General features: G+C 44.5%; 2 protein-coding genes across 3 annotated transcripts; both read right to left on the reverse strand.

The window, feature by feature from the left end:
• Positions 1 to 38: 38 nt before the first annotated feature.
• taf4b (TAF4B RNA polymerase II, TATA box binding protein (TBP)-associated factor) lies at positions 39 to 14,749 on the reverse strand. 2 transcript variants are annotated; one of them, XM_055944066.1, is made up of 16 exons: positions 14,648 to 14,749; positions 13,785 to 14,453; positions 13,317 to 13,450; positions 13,075 to 13,179; positions 12,772 to 12,933; positions 12,505 to 12,627; positions 10,042 to 10,131; positions 9,704 to 9,919; positions 7,211 to 7,346; positions 6,997 to 7,081; positions 6,568 to 6,737; positions 5,221 to 5,351; positions 3,802 to 3,927; positions 3,457 to 3,513; positions 2,242 to 2,349; positions 39 to 1,623 (listed from the first exon to the last, which is right to left on the reverse strand). In XM_055944066.1, the coding sequence occupies exons 2-16, from the start codon at positions 14,440 to 14,442 to the stop codon at positions 1,477 to 1,479; spliced, it is 2,448 nt and encodes an 815-aa protein (XP_055800041.1). In that variant the 5' UTR covers positions 14,443 to 14,453; positions 14,648 to 14,749; the 3' UTR covers positions 39 to 1,476. The 2 variants fall into 2 exon arrangements, with proteins under 2 accessions (XP_055800041.1, XP_055800040.1); XM_055944065.1 differs by lacking the exons at positions 39 to 1,623; positions 2,242 to 2,349; positions 3,457 to 3,513; positions 3,802 to 3,927 and having other exon boundaries at positions 5,259 to 6,737.
• Positions 14,750 to 15,242: 493 nt separating this feature from the next.
• psma8 (proteasome 20S subunit alpha 8) lies at positions 15,243 to 17,704 on the reverse strand. Its single transcript, XM_055944069.1, has 7 exons — positions 17,484 to 17,704; positions 17,004 to 17,130; positions 16,632 to 16,756; positions 16,313 to 16,435; positions 15,970 to 16,089; positions 15,673 to 15,735; positions 15,243 to 15,586 (listed from the first exon to the last, which is right to left on the reverse strand). Exons 1-7 carry the CDS (start codon positions 17,583 to 17,585, stop codon positions 15,491 to 15,493), a joined length of 756 nt encoding a protein of 251 aa, XP_055800044.1. The 5' UTR covers positions 17,586 to 17,704; the 3' UTR covers positions 15,243 to 15,490.
• Between the last annotated feature and the right edge of the window lie 1,614 nt (positions 17,705 to 19,318).

Raw genomic sequence — 19,318 nt, forward strand, 5'->3', positions numbered from 1 at the left:
ATCAAAACTGTCTCTGTCACACTAAAGGAAATTTGATTTCATAAATGAATGACTGTACCAAAAAAACATGTTTCATACAAAAAAAGTATGCATGTGTGTGTGTCTATTAGTTATTCAGGAAACTGTAAATGATGAGAATATTCACAAAATGTTAATTTTAGTTAGGCTAGTCTTTCTCTAGCAATCACAGATCAGATGACAAACCTACCATCACCGTATAATTGAAACCGGAAAGTTAAGGGGGAGGTTTGCATTCATTTTAGGTGGCATGGTAAATATTCCACCTGCTTCAGAGTTGAGCAGAAAGTAGTTAATGAATATGTATAAGCAAAGCATGAATATTAAGTACACTAAAGTGCCTTTGTCTTCCTGGATTTGACAAGCTGTCAGAGGGAGGGGCTTGTCTTTGATCTGAGACAGGAACAGGAAGCAGTGGGACATATGAGCTTGTTAACGTTGTCGACGATAATCAATAATTCAGCAATCACCTAATCAATCAGTAAATCACATGAATTAAAATACTCCCTAACCATTTGCTATAACTGGCACAGTTATATGAAACAGTCTAAGTAGCTAACCTCCACATTAAGGGTCAGCATTCATTTCCACTATCAGATCCTTCTTTAACTGGCACACTGTCAGTTTGCCTAGCTTAGTGTTAAGTTAGAGGTGAGCAGTCTTTTCAGCTGAAAGAATTCTGATCCATTTCATTCTTTCCGCCCTCTGTATTTCATAGCCAAAAGGTACTTCTGTGCCTTAAAGCTCCTATCTTCTGTATTCAAAAATAGAGGAATAATGAATCTCAAAAACACATCCACAACTCTGACACACATTTCCACACACTCTCTGAAGGATCACTGTTTTTCCCTCCAAGTGACAACCTAAAAAAGGTATCAATTATGAAGCATAACATTTTCATGAAAACGTGTGAGTAATGTGGAAATAAACAAAGAATCCCTGTTAGACTGTAAAAGTACACCGTACGACACTCAACTAGGGTTTGCTATTAACTTATTTTAAATTGTCACAGGTTTACAATCATCAGGTCAACCATGTAAACATCAGTAAGGAATGGCTGTCTGTCTGTGATATTAGTAGCATGAAACTGAAAAAACAAGGAATAGTCAATGACCTCACCACAGAACACTCTGAATCACACTAAGGGCAGAGGGTCACTGCTTTAGGCTGTAACACAGAGCTGACTTCTACTGTTCTGACCTCTTCTCTCACAGAGTTGCCCTTCTCAAAAAGTGCAATATAAAAATGTTTGGTCCTGCCAACCTGACTACAATCTTTTCTCAGCATAAATCAGCAGAATTCAGTTACATTACTGACTGTGCTACAAATTGTTAGAAAATAAAATACATAACAAAAATATCAACAAAATAAAAATAATATACAACATCTGAAAGAGTGGTAAGGCATAGAATCTGGCACAAATGGTGGGGGAGAGTGATAGTATCTCACACACACAAACTATCTGAGCAGGCCCTTGTAGAGAGTGAAAGAGTGTCGTAGAGGAGGGTCCTGTTCCAGACAGAAGAGTAGGTCCCTCAGAGAGACCCCAGTCATTCTCTGAACCCCAGCCCTCTGTAGTACTGACATAATGCCACCTGGCCCCACCTGAGAGAAAGGGTGAACACCCCAACAAAGAGAGAGAGAGAAAGATGAACGGCCCAACAGATAAAGCTTTCATCCTAAACTTTTCAACATTACCATTATGCCAAACAGCTTCCCCCTTCTAGACCCCTCCGTTTCTCCTTCACATTCTGGCACACAGAGGCGATGCCTTAGAGAGCAGAAAGGAAGGCCCTGTAGCGCTACAAAGGAAAGGGAGAGGAGGCAGGAGAGGAAAGCTCCTCAGGCTGCAGGGTCCTCTGGGTAACGCAGTTCAAAGGCAGCGGTTAATGTGTTCAGTTTACAGAGCTTAATCTCTAAACCCATCGCCTGCAGGGCCAGGGAATTAAATAAACTTTGTTCAATTAGACACTTTAACCTAAACTAACAGTCCTGCGCATATCTGCTCCTTCGCGTCACAGGTCTAGTCTCCCCTGAATGTTGTTTCTTATCAGTGATACTAACACAGGTGTTCCTCATATACGCATCCCCTACCCACCTGGTAGATCCCCTGCCCACCTGATTTCAAAGATTGAAAATCTGCCAAAGATACCATAAAAACACTGATAACCAAGAACCTCCATCCACTCTCAGTATAATAACGTACACGCATACTGTACATACCTGGTTTCCATTGGAGTCCAGTGGTCTCTTCCTGCGAGGTCCGATGGCAGCCAGGGCAGTGAGGTTGGCTTCTCTGTGCTGCAGCTGAGCCTGCTCCAACTGCTGGAGCTACAGATAGAGAAGAGGGGGGGGGGGGGGTGTTATAAAACTCTAAAGCGGGTTTCCCAAACTTGCCCCGCCCCCCCGCCCCCCCCCCCAACTCATCATCCATCTTCGTATATTTGAGTTAGCTATGTAGTGCTAATCTAAAACTGTGCACCCCTTGGGGTCCCAAGACAGAGTTAAAGAGACGCTGCTCTATAGGATGGGAAGTTGAATGCTCATGAAGGAATAACTGAAACACTGAAGCTAGGGTAATTTCCATAAAACGATATACAGTGAGATATAGTGAGCCAATAAAGAATCACACTAGCCAAATGTCAACCAATTAATGAATAATGTTGTCAAGGTCACAGAGACAACCTCACACACACCGTAGGTGTTCTAATTTGATTCCGCTTTGTGCCTGCCGCAGGCCTCTACTCCAGCCCCAGAAACAGGCTCCATTAAAATTAGCTCCAATTACAGCTGTACCTTCTCTGGGGCTTGGATGTGTGTGAGTGTGTTGGTGTGTGTATATGCGCATTGGTGTGTAGGGTGAGTCTGAACACCCACACAGGCTGGGTATGCAAATTAAACGATTTTGTTGATTTCCGCTGTTGCCGTGGAAAGACCTCTGGGAACATTGTTGCCGTGAGCGATCCACCAACGGAGAGAAAACAACCTCAGTCTCTCCTCCCTCTGTATTACCAGTACCCTACCGCTGGCTGTCTCATCTAGCTACAGCCTCAGCCCCTACAACCCCCTCAGCCAAACATCACACACAATCTCATTTACTAAATCAACAATTAGTCTAAGAAATAGCAGGCATTCAAGCATTCCCAAACATTACTAATAAAAAGTATATATTAGGTTAGTTGTGGTAAAACTTTTTGAAAATGCTCCACCACTGTGCTATAACTGAGGAGAAAGAATCTAAAAATTAAGCTCACTTTGCAGCTACCAGTAAAAGCCCAGAGCCTTAATGAGCTGATGTGTGTGTGTTCTACTTGTCCTTCCCTGGAGACAGTGCTTCCGTCGAATTGTTTGGAAATGACAGTCTGATTGAATAGTTAAAGCTGACGTGACGCAAATTCAAGTAAAGCAAGCGCACACACAATGACATAACACACAAACCTCTTTGGCCCGTTGTTTCAGTAGTTGCTGGTCTGGATCATCAGTGTTACAGCGACTCTGAAGCAGAAAAGAAATAGACAGATGTTGACCGTCTGGAGGCAGCAGGGTTCTACAATGGTTCATCTAGACCAGACAACTTAAGTAATCATGAGTAACCATGTCCTCAGCATACTATAAATCATACAGTCAATATTTGTTTTTAATTCCAAGAACTTAATACACAGTAGCTAATATGAATAATGTAGCACCCATCACTCGCATTTATTCAACCCAAAATGCTAAATACTCAAAACCATGTCTGAGTAGCTTGTCAAAACTGAAACCCCATTAGTCTGCAACATGTACCCTGGCGACGCGGAGCAGTGTCTCCCTCTCCTCGCCGTCTCTCCTCTGCTTCTCCAGACGTTCCAGCTCTTCCAAGAAGTGGAGCTGGGAACGCACGTCACTGGTCTGAACGTGACTGTAGTCCTCCTACACAGAGAGACCATGAGGATTCTAGAAGAGCTGTAGTACTAGTTGTGAAACGGTGTTATAGTTGTAGTATGTGTATTATGAGGGCATCATGCTGGTAATAATGTTGTAGTGCAGGGTTTCTAAACTCCTGGAGAGCTTCTGGGTGTGCAGGATTTTACTCCGGCCCTTCACTAACATACCTGATTCACCTAATCAAGGTCCAGCAGAGAGAAGAGCTGGATAAGTTGAATATTCCGATCGGGTGTGTTACTGCTGGGCTGGAACAAAAGCCTGTACTCCAAGTAGCTCTCCAGAAGCGGAGTTGGAGACACCTGTTGTATTGCTTGTGTATGTAATGATGCCAGGGTAGGGCTGTGGTAGTGTGTATAATATAGTGATGCCAGGGTAGGGCTGTTGTCGTGTGTATAATATAGTGATGCCAGGGTAGGGCTGTTGTCGCGTGTATAATATAGTGATGCCAGGGTAAGGCTGTTGTCGTGTGTATAATATAGTGATGCCAGGGTAGGGCTGTTGTCGTGTGTATAATATAGTGATGCCAGGGTAGGGCTGTTGTCGTGTGTATAATATAGTGATGCCAGGGTAGGGCTGTTGTCGTGTGTATAATATAGTGATGCCAGGGTAGGGCTGTTGTCGCGTGTATAATATAGCGATGCCAGGGTAGGGCTGTTGTCGTGTGTATAATATAGTGATGCCAGGGTAGGGCTGTTGTCGTGTGTATAATATAGTGATGCCAGGGTAGGGCTGTTGTCGTGTGTATAATATAGTGATGCCAGGGTAGGGCTGTTGTCGTGTGTATAATATAGTGATGCCAGGGTAGGGCTGTTGTCGTGTGTATAATATAGTGATGCCAGGGTAGGGCTGTTGTAGTGTGTATAATATAGTGATGCCAGGGTAGGGCTGTTGTCGCGTGTATAATATAGTGATGCCAGGGTAGGGCTGTTGTAGTGTGTATGATATAGTGATGCCAGGGTAGGGCTGTTGTCGTGTGTATAATATAGTGATGCCAGGGTAGGGCTGTTGTAGTGTGTATAATATAGTGATGCCAGGGTAGGGCTGTTGTAGTGTGTATAATATAGTGATGCCAGGGTAGGGCTGTTGTCGCGTGTATAATATAGTGATGCCAGGGTAGGGCTGTTGTCGCGTGTATAATATAGTGATGCCAGGGTAGGGCTGTTGTCGCGTGTATAATATAGTGATGCCAGGGTAGGGCTGTTGTCGTGTGTATAATATAGTGATGCCAGGGTAGGGCTGTTGTAGTGTGTATAATATAGTGATGCCAGGGTAGGACACCTTGAGGACCATCTTGCGATGCTGTGCCACCACTGTGACTTTCTCCAACAGGTCTCTGAGACGCTCCTGTGTGGCGTGAGACACCAGACTGACCACATCTGACCCCACCTCGGACAATCCAAACTTCTCACCTGTGAGAGAGAGCGATGGAGAGAGAAGGCGAGAGAGTCCGGGTGGCCATTTGATTAATTAATTGTTCAGCAGTCTTATGGCTTGGGGGTAGAAGCTGTTAATGAGCCTTTTGGACCTAGACCTGGTGCTCCGGTCCCGCATGCCGTGCGGTAGCAGAGAGAACAGTCTATGACTTGGGACTTCCTCTGACACCATCTAGTATCTAGGTCCTGTATGGCAGGAAGCTTGGCCTCAGTGATACACTGGGCCATACGCACTACCCTCTGTAACGCCTTACGGTCATATAAACCTTTAATTCTGAACATTTTGACATCGCCACTATGCCACACTAATTCCATTCTCGTCATTTCTCCTACAATTCTGAAACAATGAGGCGAGAGGGAGAGATTCATTGTTATCTGTATCTGAGGTTAAGAAAGGTCAATTTTTAGTTAACATTGCTCCCTGCAGGTGACCAGAGGCATGACGCCTATCTAAAGCACAGAAGGAGTGGCAAAGTTGTACATCTTTACTGGTTACCAGTGTGGAGGATGTGTGTGGTGTGAGCAGTTGAGAAGGATTGTGGGTACCGGTGTGGAGGATGTGTGTGAGCAGTTGAGAAGGATTGTGGGTACCGGTGTGGAGGATGTGTGTGAGCAGTGGAGAAGGATTGTGGGTACCAGTGTGGAGGATGTGTGTGAGCAGTGGAGAAGGATTGTGGGTAACAGTGTGGAGGATGTGTGTGAGCAGTGGAGAAGGATTGTGGGTAACAGTGTGGAGGATGTGTGTGAGCAGTGGAGAAGGATTGTGGGTACCAGTGTGGAGGATGTGTGTGAGCAGTGGAGAAGGATTGTGGGTACCAGTGTGGAGGATGTGTGTGGGCAGTGGAGAAGGATTGTGGGTAACAGTGTGGAGGATGTGTGTGAGCAGTGGAGAAGGATTGTGGGTACCAGTGTGGAGGATGTGTGTGAGCAGTGGAGAAGGATTGTGGGTACCAGTGTGAAGGATGTGTGTGAGCAGTGGAGAAGGATTGTGGGTCCCTGTGTGGAGGCTGTGTGTGCGCAGTAGAGGTGGATTGTGGGTACCGGTGTAGAGGATGCGTGTGCGCAGTAGAGGAGGATTGTGGGTACCAGTGTGGAGGATGTGTGTGAGCAGTAGAGGTGGATTGTGGGTACCGGTGTGGAGGATGCATGTGAGCAGTAGAGGATTGTGGGAAAAGAGAGGGATTGTGGGTACTGGTGTAGAGGATGTGTGTGAGCAGCGGGGCTGGGGACAGGAAGGGTTTGTCCTGACAGGATCGTTCCACAGAGCCCATGAGCCCAGAGTTGGTTGCTAGGATATGCGCATTCTCCTCGCTCACGTTGACCCCAGCCATGGAGGCCACATCGTTGATGTCATCCTCCTCCCTGAGGTAAGCAAATCAAATTTATTTATATAGCCCTTCGTACATCAGCTGATATCTCAAAGTGCTGTACAGAAACCCAGCCTAAAACCCCAAACAGCAAGCAATGCAGAGTTAACAGAAAAAAATCTACCTCAGACAAACAAGATAACTCGGGCCTGGCTTAGAGTGAATTAGCGTTCAGTGAATAGCTATGCAATATTTGGACCCTCCATACATTCTGGTGCAGTACAACAGGCTCTGGTCACAAATGTATGTGTTACCTGAAAGAACCAACACTGTCCTTGAAGGGGTGTCTCTGGGCTGGAGGCAGCGGGACCAAGAAAGGAGTCCGCCTGACAACAGCACCTAGGGGGACAACACGGAGATGGGAACACAAAGTAGTGAGGAGAAAAAGGCCTTAGTCAGTTGACGTGTAAGGTGTGATTGACCTGTGTTGTGTGTGTGTGTGAGACTGTCAGGTGAGTGTGGTTCTACCTGTGTTGTAGTGCTGTCCTGACTGTATGACCATAGGTTTGGCCAGGCTCCTGTTCTGAACAGACAGGTATGTACGGGCCGGGGCGGGGTTTGTCACAGCAGGCTTATACACCACACCTCTAGGCTGCTGGATCACCTGTGGTGGGGCAAACACACCTCAGACTGAGCCTCTGGAACACAATTACACAAACCACACCATCTGGACATGTACAGTGAGGGGGAAAAAATATTTGATCCCCTGCTGATTTTGTACGTTTGCCACTGACAAAGAAATGATCAGTCTATAATTTTAATGGTAGGTTTATTTGAACAGTGAGAGACAGAATAACAACAAAATCCAGAAAATCGCATGTCACAAATGTAATAAATTGATTTGCATTTTAATGAGGGAAATAAGTATTTGACCCCTCTGCAAAACATGACTTAGTACTTGGTGGCAAAACCCTTGTTGGCAATCACAGAGGTCAGACGTTTCTTGTAGTTGGCCACCAGGTTTGCACACATCTCAGGAGGGATGTTGTCCCACTCCTCTTTGCAGATCTTCTCCAAGTTATTAAGGTTTCGAGGCTGACGTTTGGCAACTCGAACCTTCAGCTCCCTCCACAGATTTATGGGATTAAGGTCTGGAGACTGGCTAGGCCACTCCAGGACCTTAATGTGCTTCTTCTTGAGCCACTCCTTTGTTGCCTTGGCCGTGTGTTTTGGGTCATTGTCATGCTGGAATACCCATCCACGACCCATTTTCAATGCCCTGGCTGAGGGAAGGAGGTTCTCACCCAAGATTTGACGGTACATGGCCCCGTCCATCGTCCCTTTGATGCGGTGAAGTTGTCCTGTCCCCTTAGCAGAAAAACGCCCCCAAAGCATAATGTTTCCACCTCCATGTTTCACAGTGAGGATGGTGTTCTTGGGGTCATAGGCAGCATTCCTCCTCCTCCAAACACAGCGAGTTGAGTTGATGCCAAAGAGCTCCATTTTGGTGTCATTTTACCACACCACTTTCACCCAGTTGTCCTCTGAATCATTCAGATGTTCATTGGCAAACTTCAGCCGGGTATGTATATGTGCTTTCTTGAGCAGGGGGACCTTGCGGGCGCTGCAGGATTTCAGTCCTTCACGGCGTAATGCGTTACCAATTGTTTTCTTGGTGACTATGGTCCCAGCTGCCTTGAGATCATTGACAAGATCCTCCCGTGTAGTTCTGGGCTGATTCCTCACGTTCTCATGATCATTGCAACTCCACGAGGTGAGATCTTGCATGGAGCCCCAGGCCGAGGGAGATTGACAGTTCTTTTGTGTTTCTTCCATTTGCCAATAAATCGCACCTACTGTTGTCACCTTCTCACCAAGCTGCTTGGCGATGGTCTTGTAGCCCATTCCAGCCTTGTGTAGGTCTACAATATTGTTCCTGACATCCTTGGAGAGCTCTTTGTTCTTGGCCATGGTGGAGAGTTTGGAATCTGATTGATTGATTGCTTCTGTGGACAGGTGTCATTTATACAGGTAACAAGCTGAGATAAGGAGCACTCCCTTTAAGAGTGTGCTCCTAATCTCAGTTTGTTACCTGTATAAAAGACACCTGGGAGCCAGAAATCTTTCTGATTGAGGGGGTCAAATACTTTTTTCCCTCATTAAAATGCAAATCAATTTATAACATTTTTGACATGCATTTTTCTGGATTTTTTTGTTGTTATTCTGTCTCTCACTGTTCAAATAAACCTACCATTAAAATTATAGACTGATCATTTCTTTGTCAGTGGGCAAACGCACAAAATCAGCAGGGGATCAAATACTTTTTTCTTCACTATCTGATCTACTCAGGGAGTGAAGAATAATGATGAGTGTGATGCTCCTAAAACTCCAAACAAACACATCCACTCATACAGAGCTGTTCGTCACACTGTTAATTACGTAATCAACATTACAGAAAATCTGAATAAATATTGTGATTGCTCTCCACATCACGAGTTTTCCCTCTGAAGGTGAGAGAGCTGTGTGTCTCTGTCTGCAGAGGGAAGTCTGTCTGTGTGCAGAAGATAACTGATGAGAATCCTCATTTTGGGAGCAGTAGCTGTAACATAGTTAGTCCTCAGCCTAGGCTCTAACGGAATTAGACTTAACCTCAGGGCTCTGTGTGTTAGGAGAGAGAGAATGAAGACAAAGTGCAGAGAAGAACTTTGAGAAGTGAGCTGCCTGCTACACAACAGGGACTCTACATCTATATTACACTTTAACTGGATTACTATGTAAACCTCAGGTACATTATACAGTGTTGGAGTCGCCAAGCCCAGAACTTTTGAATGGATATAGACCGGAGAATATAGGAGCCCTGACCTGGGATCATGCTTGGCGTTTGTGTGATAGGTATATAGGTGATCAGTAGGATAGGCATGATTGGCATTTGTGTTGAATAAAAGGGATAACTTATATCCTGACGGAAACCTCTGCCTGATGCTTGGATGAAAAGGTGTAATCATTGAGAGTCTGGCTTACTAGCTGGGTGGATTTGATTGACTGGCCACTAGCAGTGCTGAGGTGGGTAGGCCTAGAGTTGGTGGAGAGGAGGGTAGGGGTGCGGCCTGCAGTGGGGGCCGGGGCTTTGGATGCCGGGGCCTTGGAGGCGGCTGGAGCCTGTGGCTTCGGTTGGTCAACCTCCTGGATGAAGAGCTGTGGGTTGGGGGTGAGCTGCCGCACAGCTGGGAGACTTTTCTGGAGGTATGGAGATAGGAGTGAAGAGGAGAGAGAGATAAGAAGACAGAGAATGAGAGGGATATGAATAAGGAATAGAATGTCCAGTTTTGTGTGTTGGTGTTTCTCTCTGATCACATCACCTTGAGAAAGGGTACCAGGTAGGGCTGGGGAGAAGACTTGAGCTCACGGTAGAGTTGGTCAGTGAACTCCTCAGGTTCAAGTCTCCCATCCTGGAGGACAAAAGACAAGAGACAGGAAAAAGTGTGTACGAGAAAGCATTTGAACGTGTGATTATTTAAGTAGTGTGAGCATGTGAGTGTGCTTTTCCCTGGTTACCAACCCGGTTAAACCCCCATTAAATATCATATTTGTACATTCAATCTTCACGATTAACAAACAGACCATATTACATTTTAAGTACACAATGCTGAGCTGTTATCCTATAAGTGTTTCAAATTTCACTTCTATTTTTCTTTACTCTATAATCCTGAGCCACAGGTTTGACTCCCTACAAAAACGTTTTCTTCACAGGAAGGCCACGGCACACTTTACTTTCTCATTATTGGAAGGCATTGTTTATGTATTTTAGTCTTACTCTATAATGTTACAGTACATCCTCCTGAGACCCAGCAAGTCATTTTTATAATGGACATTCGTTTTTGGTCCGTATCTCTAAGCAAACTGAGTTAGGTCCTGTTGTACCTTAGAGGACATGTTGGGCTTTTCAATGAGATCACGTTTGGTGTCGTCACCTTAATCCCTTTTTAATTCTGGTTCTTCAAAATATCTACCATCACAGTTAGCACATTTTTTGGTAAGTGTGTGGTTGTGTAATTATAATTGTGAGTTTGATATTCAAATAGGTAAATACAGTGCATTTGGAAAGTATTCAGACACCTTCCCCTTTTCCACATTTTGTTGTTAGGTTAAAACCTTATTCTAAAATGGATTAAATAAATGTTTTCCCTCATCAATCTACACACAATACCCCATAATGACGCATATGTATGTTTAAAAATAAAATACCTTATTTACATAAGTATTCAGACCCTTTGCTATGAGACTAGAAATTGAGTTCAGGTGCATCCTGTTTCCATTGATCATCCTTGAAAATGTTCTACCACTTGTTTGGAGACCACATGTGGCAAATTCAATTGATTGGACATGATTTGGAAAGGCACACACCTTTCTATACAAAAAGGTCCCACAATTGACAGTGCATGTCAGAGCAAAAACCAAGCCATGAGGTTGAAGGAATTGTCCTTAGAGCTCCGAGACAGGATTGTGTCAAGGCACAGATCTGTAGAAGGGTACCAAAACATTTCTGTAACATTGAAGGTTGCCAAGAACACAGTTGCCTCCATCATTCTTAAATCAAAGAAGTTAGGAATGACAAAGACTCATCCCAGAGCTGGCCCCTCAGCCAAACTGAGCAATTGGAGGAGAAGGGCCTTGGTCAGGGAGGTGAGCAAGAACCTGAGGGTCACTCTGAAAGAGCTTCAGAGTTCCTTTTGTAGAGATGGGAGAACCTTCCAGAAAGACAACCGTAACTGCAGCACTCTACCAATCAGGCATTTATGGTAGTGGTCGGACGGAAACCACTCCTCAGTAAAAGGCACATGACAGCCCGCTCGGAGTTTGCGAAAAGGCCCCTAAAAGGCTCAGACCATGAGAAACAAGATTCTCTGGTCTGATGAAACCAAGATTGAACTCTTTGGCCTCAATGCTAAGCGTCACGTCTGGAGGAAACCTGGCACCATCCCTACGGTGAAGCATGGTGGTTGCAGCATCATGCTTTGGGTATGTTTTTCAGCGGCAGGGACTGAGAGACTAGTCAGAATTGAGGGAAAGATGAACGGAGCAGAGATCCTTGATGAAAACCTGCTCCAGAGCGCTCAGGACCTCAGACTGGGATGAAGGTTCACCTTTCAACAGGACAACAACCTCAAGCACACAGCCAAGACAACACAGGAGTGGCTTCTCTGAATTAAATAAGAGCGTGTTAATAAATATCCTCTGTAGTAATCAGGATGTGCGCAAAGATATGGTTAATTGACTACAAAAATAAACATTTCGCAATGGCCATCTCAGTCTCTGGACTTAAAGCCCATTGAAAACCAGTGGTTTGAATTGAAGAGGGCAGTCCATAAGCGCAAATTGAAGGATATCAAGGATCTGGAAAGATTATGTATGGAGGAGTGGTCTAAGATCACTCCCAATGTGTTCTTTAAACTCATAAAAGATTATAGAAAAAAGATAAACGCTGTTATCCTCGCAAGGGAAGGGTGCCCAAATTATTTAAAGAGTGGCAATAATTTTATCATTTGTTTTATATATTTTACTAAAAAACAATCTCTTTCTGACAAATTGTATTATAAAATTAAATTTTCCAAAAAATGTGAGCATACACTACCGTTCAAAAGTTTACAACATTAACAATGTCTACACTGTATTTCTGATCAATTTTATGTTATTTTAATCGACAAAAAAAATAGCTTTTCTTTCAAAAACAAGGACATTTCTAGTTGACGCCAAACTTTTGAATGGTAGTGCACATTATAGCTCGGTATTTGTATTATTTATTTTATACAGTGTGTGTGTACCAGCAGGCTCTTGACAAGTTCTCGGACGTTCTTGGCCATGTCAGCAGAGTGGGTTCCACTAGAGGCCAGCTTGATCAGCGTCACCAGGAAGTTCTTACACTTCTTCACATTCTCCAGGACCTCCTGAACAGAGAGCAAAATGGGACACGTCAGAGGTCACACTGAGCAACAGAAAGACATACTAACCTTGGGTGTATCCAGGTAAGTGAAATGTGCCATGAGAAATGCAATGAATAGAGCTGACATCCAGTCAGCGGTCTGACTCACAGGTGTGATGGTGGGGGGTGTGGCCCTGGGGGTGTTGGTGGGTTTGGTTGGGATGATGAGAGGACCAGGGCCAGGAGAACGGGTGACTGTGACAGGGGCCACTGGGCGGATCATAGGCCTGGGGATCTGGCCTGCAGGAGGGGTCGGAGCAGCCCCTACCACCTGGAGTGAAGCAGAGCAAAACACGCATGCAGACAGAAAATGGTAACTGAAATGAACCACTCTTTATCCACTAATCAAACCATACCTGTAGTTAAATCACACACTAAACCAGACCTTGACCATTGGTTGAGACCAGCGTACCTTAAGCAAGGGTGTACTCTGTGCTGTGGTCACATGGGGGCTAGGAGGAGGCACTCTGATCACACCTGGATTTTCAGCTTTTCTCACGACAGTCGCTGCAGACACCTTTAATGACATAACAGCTGAATCTGTATCCACAGTAAGGCGGAAATCCAGTGCACAGCCCTAACACACACACACATTCATCTTCCAGGTAGGTACATAGTATGATAGACACCTGTCACAGTTTAACACACACACACCTGTGTGGTTGGTGGCCTAGGGCTAGGGGAGGTCCCAGTTCCAGGAGTTCTGGCTGCGAGGCCCTGGGCTGCAGCCAAAGCTTGTTGGGACACCAGCATCAGTTGGCCACTGTCACTACGGATGAGCACCATGCCTGTTGACAGAACATCACATTAAAAAAGGGAAACTTCACTGCACCATACCAGTGTCTATGTTAAAAAGTGCCCCTTAAGACAACCTCTACACACACTTTGCCAGCTAATCTTTCATTGATTCATTAAGTCCTCTCTCCTCCTCAAAATGCATTGGAGGAGAAGGTCCAAGGGGAGGGACCTTGGAACTTCTCCAATAAGGTTTGAGAAGGAGACAATGAGAGTGGTTGTGAGGAAATATGAAGACACTTTTTTCTCTCCAATATCACTACTCCCATCCACCTCCCTCCATTTTGCTTTCTATCAGTCCCAGGTGATGCTTGGTCAGTCACTCACCTGGCGGGATTTGAAAGTTGGCTGGAAGCTGGACAGACGTGGTCTGTGGGGGTCTGATCGATGCAGCTGGTTGCTGAAAAGTTGTTGGTCTTGGTATGGCTATCACTGCAGCCTTCCCCGGTGCCTGGGTCGCGGTGGCAACTCGAGTCACCGCTGGTCCCAAAGGAGAGCTCATGCGCGCTGGTGGCTGTGCGCTCATGGTCACCGTTGGAGAGCTCACTCTCGGTCCCGCAACCACCGGAGAAATGGGTCTCGGTCCCGTGGTTATCATGAACACCGTTGGAGGCAGGTTGCTCACGACTGACTTTATGGTTGTGGATGACGTAACAGGTTGAGCGCTTGCCTGGACAGGTGCGACAGTCACGGTGGCGGTAGTAGGTGCAACATGCATCACGGACAACGGAAGCTGGGTGGCACTGGATCCATTATTTGCGTTCTGTGGCTGGGTTTGGGCAGGGTCGGGGTCTTTCGTTGTACCTTTCGAAATGAAGGCGGGCATTGCAGGGCAACTGACAGAAGGTGTCGGGGCTTTGACTGTCGCTCCCACCTGCACAATAGTGTCCGAGATATTCGTGGTTCCACTTCCACTGTTTGCCGGGTAGGCACTTTTCTCTGCCTGATTTTGAGTTTCATTTGCGGAGTTTTCGGTGGTTGACATGATTTTGAAATCTAAATTGAAACATACAATACCTTAGTTTGCAAGATGACCTCACCATAGCAATCCTTTGGTAGTTGCTTTTTGTCGCTAGCTAGTGGGCTACTGACTAGCACCACCAATAAACAGCAAGTGGAACAGGTCTAGTGAATTGTTGGAAATGTCAGTCTAGGAATCACAGAAAAACATGACAAATAGCAGGTTTTACCTTAGTCGTGTTCATTCATTCTTCAGACCCACGCGTCCAGCAAGTGACCATGAGTTTGTAGCCATGTGGAGCGTGCATGCTGAGTCTGCACTGCGCTCTGGAAGCGCGAGGGATTCCGTTATACTGTGCTCTCATTGGCTGGTATACGCGATGACGCAGAAATATGAGCCACCTGCACGCGATACCGGTGTTTCCTAAATGCTGCCTGGAAGCCAATTATCCCCAAAGGTGAACACTTGAGAAACACTCAATTTCACTACATTAGTTCTGGAAATACTGTGTAAACCCATTATTTGCACAATAAAGTTAGGCTACAGCACATTTACATTTGAGTAATTTAACAGATGCTCTTATCCAAAGCAATTAGGGTTAAGTGCCTTGCTTTCGGTTACTGGCCCAGTACAAAACTAAATTGCCCAATGTAGTACTATTTGCAATCATTCATAATGAACATTTGCATCTCTTGGTTCTATTCTATTTCCTATGTAAGCAAATAAGAATGGACTGCACTCACATCTCATTATCACATCAGGTCAACTAAGAGTAACAGTTATTTTTCAACATTGTAAATGAGACCCGTTTGAGCAGTCAAAAATAAAAGCACAATCTTTTATTATTCAAGGTTCAATTTATAAAAGCATTATTTGAGTCAAATGCTTCAGTTCAGGGTCAGAATAATGTGCTAACATTACAGTGAACAGGGAGGTAGTAGCCGCACTACAGAACGATATATATAAAATGAAGACGAGTCAGTGTGTCTTGGAAAAGGGGGGTTGTGTTCACCCTCATTGAAGCCCATCCTCACACAAACTGAAAACAGGTCATGTGACAGACTAGTTTGACTTATGTAGATTTCTTCGGCTTCTTTTTCTCTGCCTCCTCCTCTTTCTCCTTCTCGATTTCAGCCACGAGGGTTTCAATTTCTTTAGACTCCAAAAGCTGATAAAGATGTACGAAACAGGGAATTAGTAATGATTTCAAATGAGAATTAATTGTTCAGTTAACTGCTTTTAGTGTGTGTGTACCTTCAGTGGCTGATTCCTCCTGATCACTGCCAGCTCAATGTTCTTTCCTCCTGACTGAACAACCTGTAAGCATAGGGTCAGGAGGTAAGCATGCTGCTGTTCATTACCATCAACCCCCATTAGTGACTTAGTTTCCCAATTCACATTATAGGGTCAACATGAACCATATTGTGCCGGCTCAGATATTTAGATTTCCAGCAACTATGGTGGATGGGTAATCAGGCCAGCCTAGTACAGCTTGCCTTGTTGGCCTTCTAGTATGAATCAAGCAAATGTTAGTGCCTTGTGTTAGCCTACCTCCAGCAGGGCTTTGATGGCCAGCTTTATAGCCTCGTTGTCAGTGGCGATGGCCTCGTCTGTGTAGTTCTTCTCCAGAAACTCCCGGACAGTCTTTGCACTGCGACCGATAGAATTGGCCTGCAGGGGAGAAGGTCGAGAGAGGTTACACATAGAAAATGGAACACTAAGCAACCCTGCAAAAATGTTGGGCTGAATAAACCACACCCCCAAAGTGAAAAATTCAAACAGATTGGATAATGCCAGCATTAGTGTGCGGGCCTCTGTGTTATGTTTTCTACACATTTAGCAGGATAGCAGAGTGTGATCTACTAGACATAAGAGAGAGGACAGTGTTACACACCTTCCAGGCATGATATGTTCCAGATGGGTCCGTTTGGTAGAGTCGTGGGGTTCCATCGTTGTCGAAGCCCACGATCAGAGCAGAGATACCGAAGGGTCTGCGTCCGTTACTCTGTGTGTAGCGCTGAAGGGGGGATAAAGAGACACACACACTTACTAAAAGGGTTTGACTGTGAGAGACACTACCTGCCTGGGTCATGTTCATTAGGCACCAAATGGAATAAAACTGAATGAAACAAGGATGACTACCACTACCAAGAAACACTAATTTCTATGGCAGTGAAGCATGTTAATACCAGTTTGTTTTGCATGTAGTCTACCTGTTTGAGTGTGGCAATGTGGCGTGTGATATACTCCACAGTAACAGGGTCCTCTACAGTAAGCCGGTGGCTCTGACACTCCACCCTGGCTCTGTTGATAACGATACGAGCATCGGCCGTCAGACCTGGAAGGACAGAAGAGAGGGACAATGTCTGAGTCACAACAGTCTGCATTTCAGGCCGTTTACTCAAAACTGACACAAAATACCTGCTTTTCGACTAACAAAACCAGTTCTGCATCTGAAATCATATCAAAGTTTATTGAAAACCAGTGAGAACTACAGCACGGCTCAATAAAAACTAGCTAACTAGGCTAATCAGACTGATAACAGGTGGTTAGGACTGTGTGTATGAGTAAATGGATGGTCTTACCTGCAAATGCCATACAGACATGATCATCAAGTGCACATATCTTGCGTACAGTCCTCTCCTCTTGGAGTTTAGCTACAGACTTTTTCTCAACACCCAAAACGACAATGTCTTTCCCTCTGATGCCCACCTGCACAAAATAACAATGATTAGTCAGTATATTACCATGTTCTGAAATGCGCATTGCGACTGCAATAAAGACGACGTGGAACAAAACCTGTTTGCTAGCTAGCTGGGCTAGTTGGTAGGTTAGCAATTACATGCAAGTCATGCTGTCCCCGTGGAATGTGTATCTCGTTGTTAGCAAGTTAGCTATATTGAATAATCATCTTATCTAGCTAATTCAGCTGTCAATTGTCAGTTCAAATTCACAAAGCAAATGAAGTAACGTTATGACAAATGCAAGAGAGTGAAAAGTAACTAAAGATAACGTTAGCCTTGCTAAATTGGCTAGCTAACTTAGCTAGTAGTAATAACACTCACCGCAGTAGAGCCTTTTTTCACAGCCTCTTGTGCATATTCCACTTGAAACAGGTGTCCATCGGGGGAAAATACTGTTATAGCTCTATCATATCTAGCGGCCATCTCTAACGACTAAGAAAAGTTAAAATACGAAGAAGTATTCACTTGTTAGCCAAATAAACCGCTAAGGATTTTGACTGGTACCAATCTGCGCATGCGGTTCTAGCTACACACTGGCGGTTGGTGCGATTGGACAGAAAGGACTAACCGGAAGTCCACAAAACATTAATTTGAAGGAGAGATATTTTACAATTAAATGGTTTGCTATTTTGAGGTATTCAGTGGTGAAATGTATTGAACCCATGTGTTTGCCAAGGATTGGACCCTTTTTTTTCCAATTTTCTCCTAAAATGACATACCCAAATCTAACTGCCTGTAGCTCAGGACCTGAAGCAAGGATATGCATATTCTTGATACCGTTTGAAAGGAAACACTTTGAAGTTTGTGGAGATGTGAAATTAATGTAGGAGAATAACACATTAGATCTGGTTAAAGATAATACAAACAAAAAAAGCGTTTTATATTTTTTGGGTTCCATCATCTTGCTAGGGAAAGCAAGAGAAAAGCCATACATTGAGATAGGATTATAGGTGTAATCTAGGTGTTGTCCACAAGATGGCAGCAGTGTGCGCAAAGATTCAGACCGATCCAGTGAAGAATTACATCACTACACAATAGTTTGTATCAAGTCTGCCAGGAGTTCGCCAAAATGTGCCGAATTGGTCAATTTATACATTTAAGTACATAACTATAGAGAACATACAAAAATGCTATGGTAATATTTTTTTTTTAGTTTACACACTCCCAGGAATGTCATACATGACAAATCATTAGCTTCCCTACAGAAAATACACAAACCTTCACACATCTAGATGGCAGGGAGGGAGCCAGAGAAAACAGTGGACTCAAACTGTAGAAACCAGTTCCTACATTTTAATGTAAAAATGTATTTTATCAAACAAACTATGCTTAATTTTATCTCTGGGACCCTCAGGATGACAAATCAGAGCAAGATTACTGAATGTAAGTACATTATTTACCTTTAGAGGTGAATGTATCAAACCAGTTGCTGTGATAAAAGTGTTTTGTAGTTGTGCACTATCCTCAAACAATAGCTTTTGTTGCTGTAATAGCTATTGTAAATTGGACACTGCAGTTAGATTTACACCAATTTAAGCTTTCTGCCAATATAAGGTCTACTGAGTGGCGATAGCAGTCTAAGGCACTATCGCAGTGTTAGAGACATCACTACAGTCTCTGGTTCGATCCCGGGCTGTCCCATAGGGCGGCGCACAATTGGCCCAGAGTCGTCCGGGTTAGGGGAAGGTTTAGCCGGGGTAGGCCGTCAATTGTAAATAAGAACTTGTTCTTAACTGACTTGCCTTGTTAAATAAAGGTTAAATAAAAATAAGACATGTCTATGTCCCGTAAAATTGGCTGTTGTTTACAGCGTCATTCTAGTCACATTATCACCTATTGAGCAACAACTGTCCCGGTTTAGGGACACCGATCCCGTAGAGGCTAACAGCTTACAGACGGTAGGCAATTAAGGTCACAGTTATGAAAACTTAGGACACTAAAGAGGCCTTTCTACTGACTCTGCAAAACACCAAAAGAAAGATGCCCAGGGTCCCTGCTCATCTGTGTGAATGTGCCTTAGAAATACTGCAAGGAGGCATGAGGACTGTAGTTGTTGCCAGGCCAATAAATTGCAATGTCCGTACTGTGAGACGCCCAAGACAGCGCTACAGGGAGACAGGACGGACAGCTGATCTTCCTCGCAGTGGCAGACCACG

Source organism: Salvelinus fontinalis, chromosome 14, assembly GCF_029448725.1.
Source record: "Salvelinus fontinalis isolate EN_2023a chromosome 14, ASM2944872v1, whole genome shotgun sequence".
Taxonomy (NCBI): Eukaryota; Metazoa; Chordata; class Actinopteri; order Salmoniformes; family Salmonidae; genus Salvelinus; species Salvelinus fontinalis.

What these genes read in the sequence shown, in the direction of transcription:
- taf4b (XM_055944065.1), bottom strand. Translation starts at nt 14,442, where the DNA reads ATGTCAACCACCGAAAACTCCGCAAATGAAACTCAAAATCAGGCAGAG. An exon ending in CTAGGCCACCAACCACACAG is followed by an intron (nt 13,180 to 13,316) that starts GTGTGTGTGTGT and finishes ATGTCATTAAAG; the next exon opens with GTGTCTGCAGCGACTGTCGT. An exon ending in AACTTGTCAAGAGCCTGCTG is followed by an intron (nt 10,132 to 12,504) that starts GTACACACACAC and finishes TTTGTCCTCCAG; the next exon opens with GATGGGAGACTTGAACCTGA.
- psma8 (XM_055944069.1), bottom strand. Translation starts at nt 17,585, where the DNA reads ATGGCCGCTAGATATGATAGAGCTATAACAGTATTTTCCCCCGATGGA. An exon ending in TGAAAAAAGGCTCTACTGCG is followed by an intron (nt 17,131 to 17,483) that starts GTGAGTGTTATT and finishes TATTTTGTGCAG; the next exon opens with GTGGGCATCAGAGGGAAAGA. An exon ending in CCATCAAAGCCCTGCTGGAG is followed by an intron (nt 15,736 to 15,969) that starts GTAGGCTAACAC and finishes CTATGCTTACAG; the next exon opens with GTTGTTCAGTCAGGAGGAAA.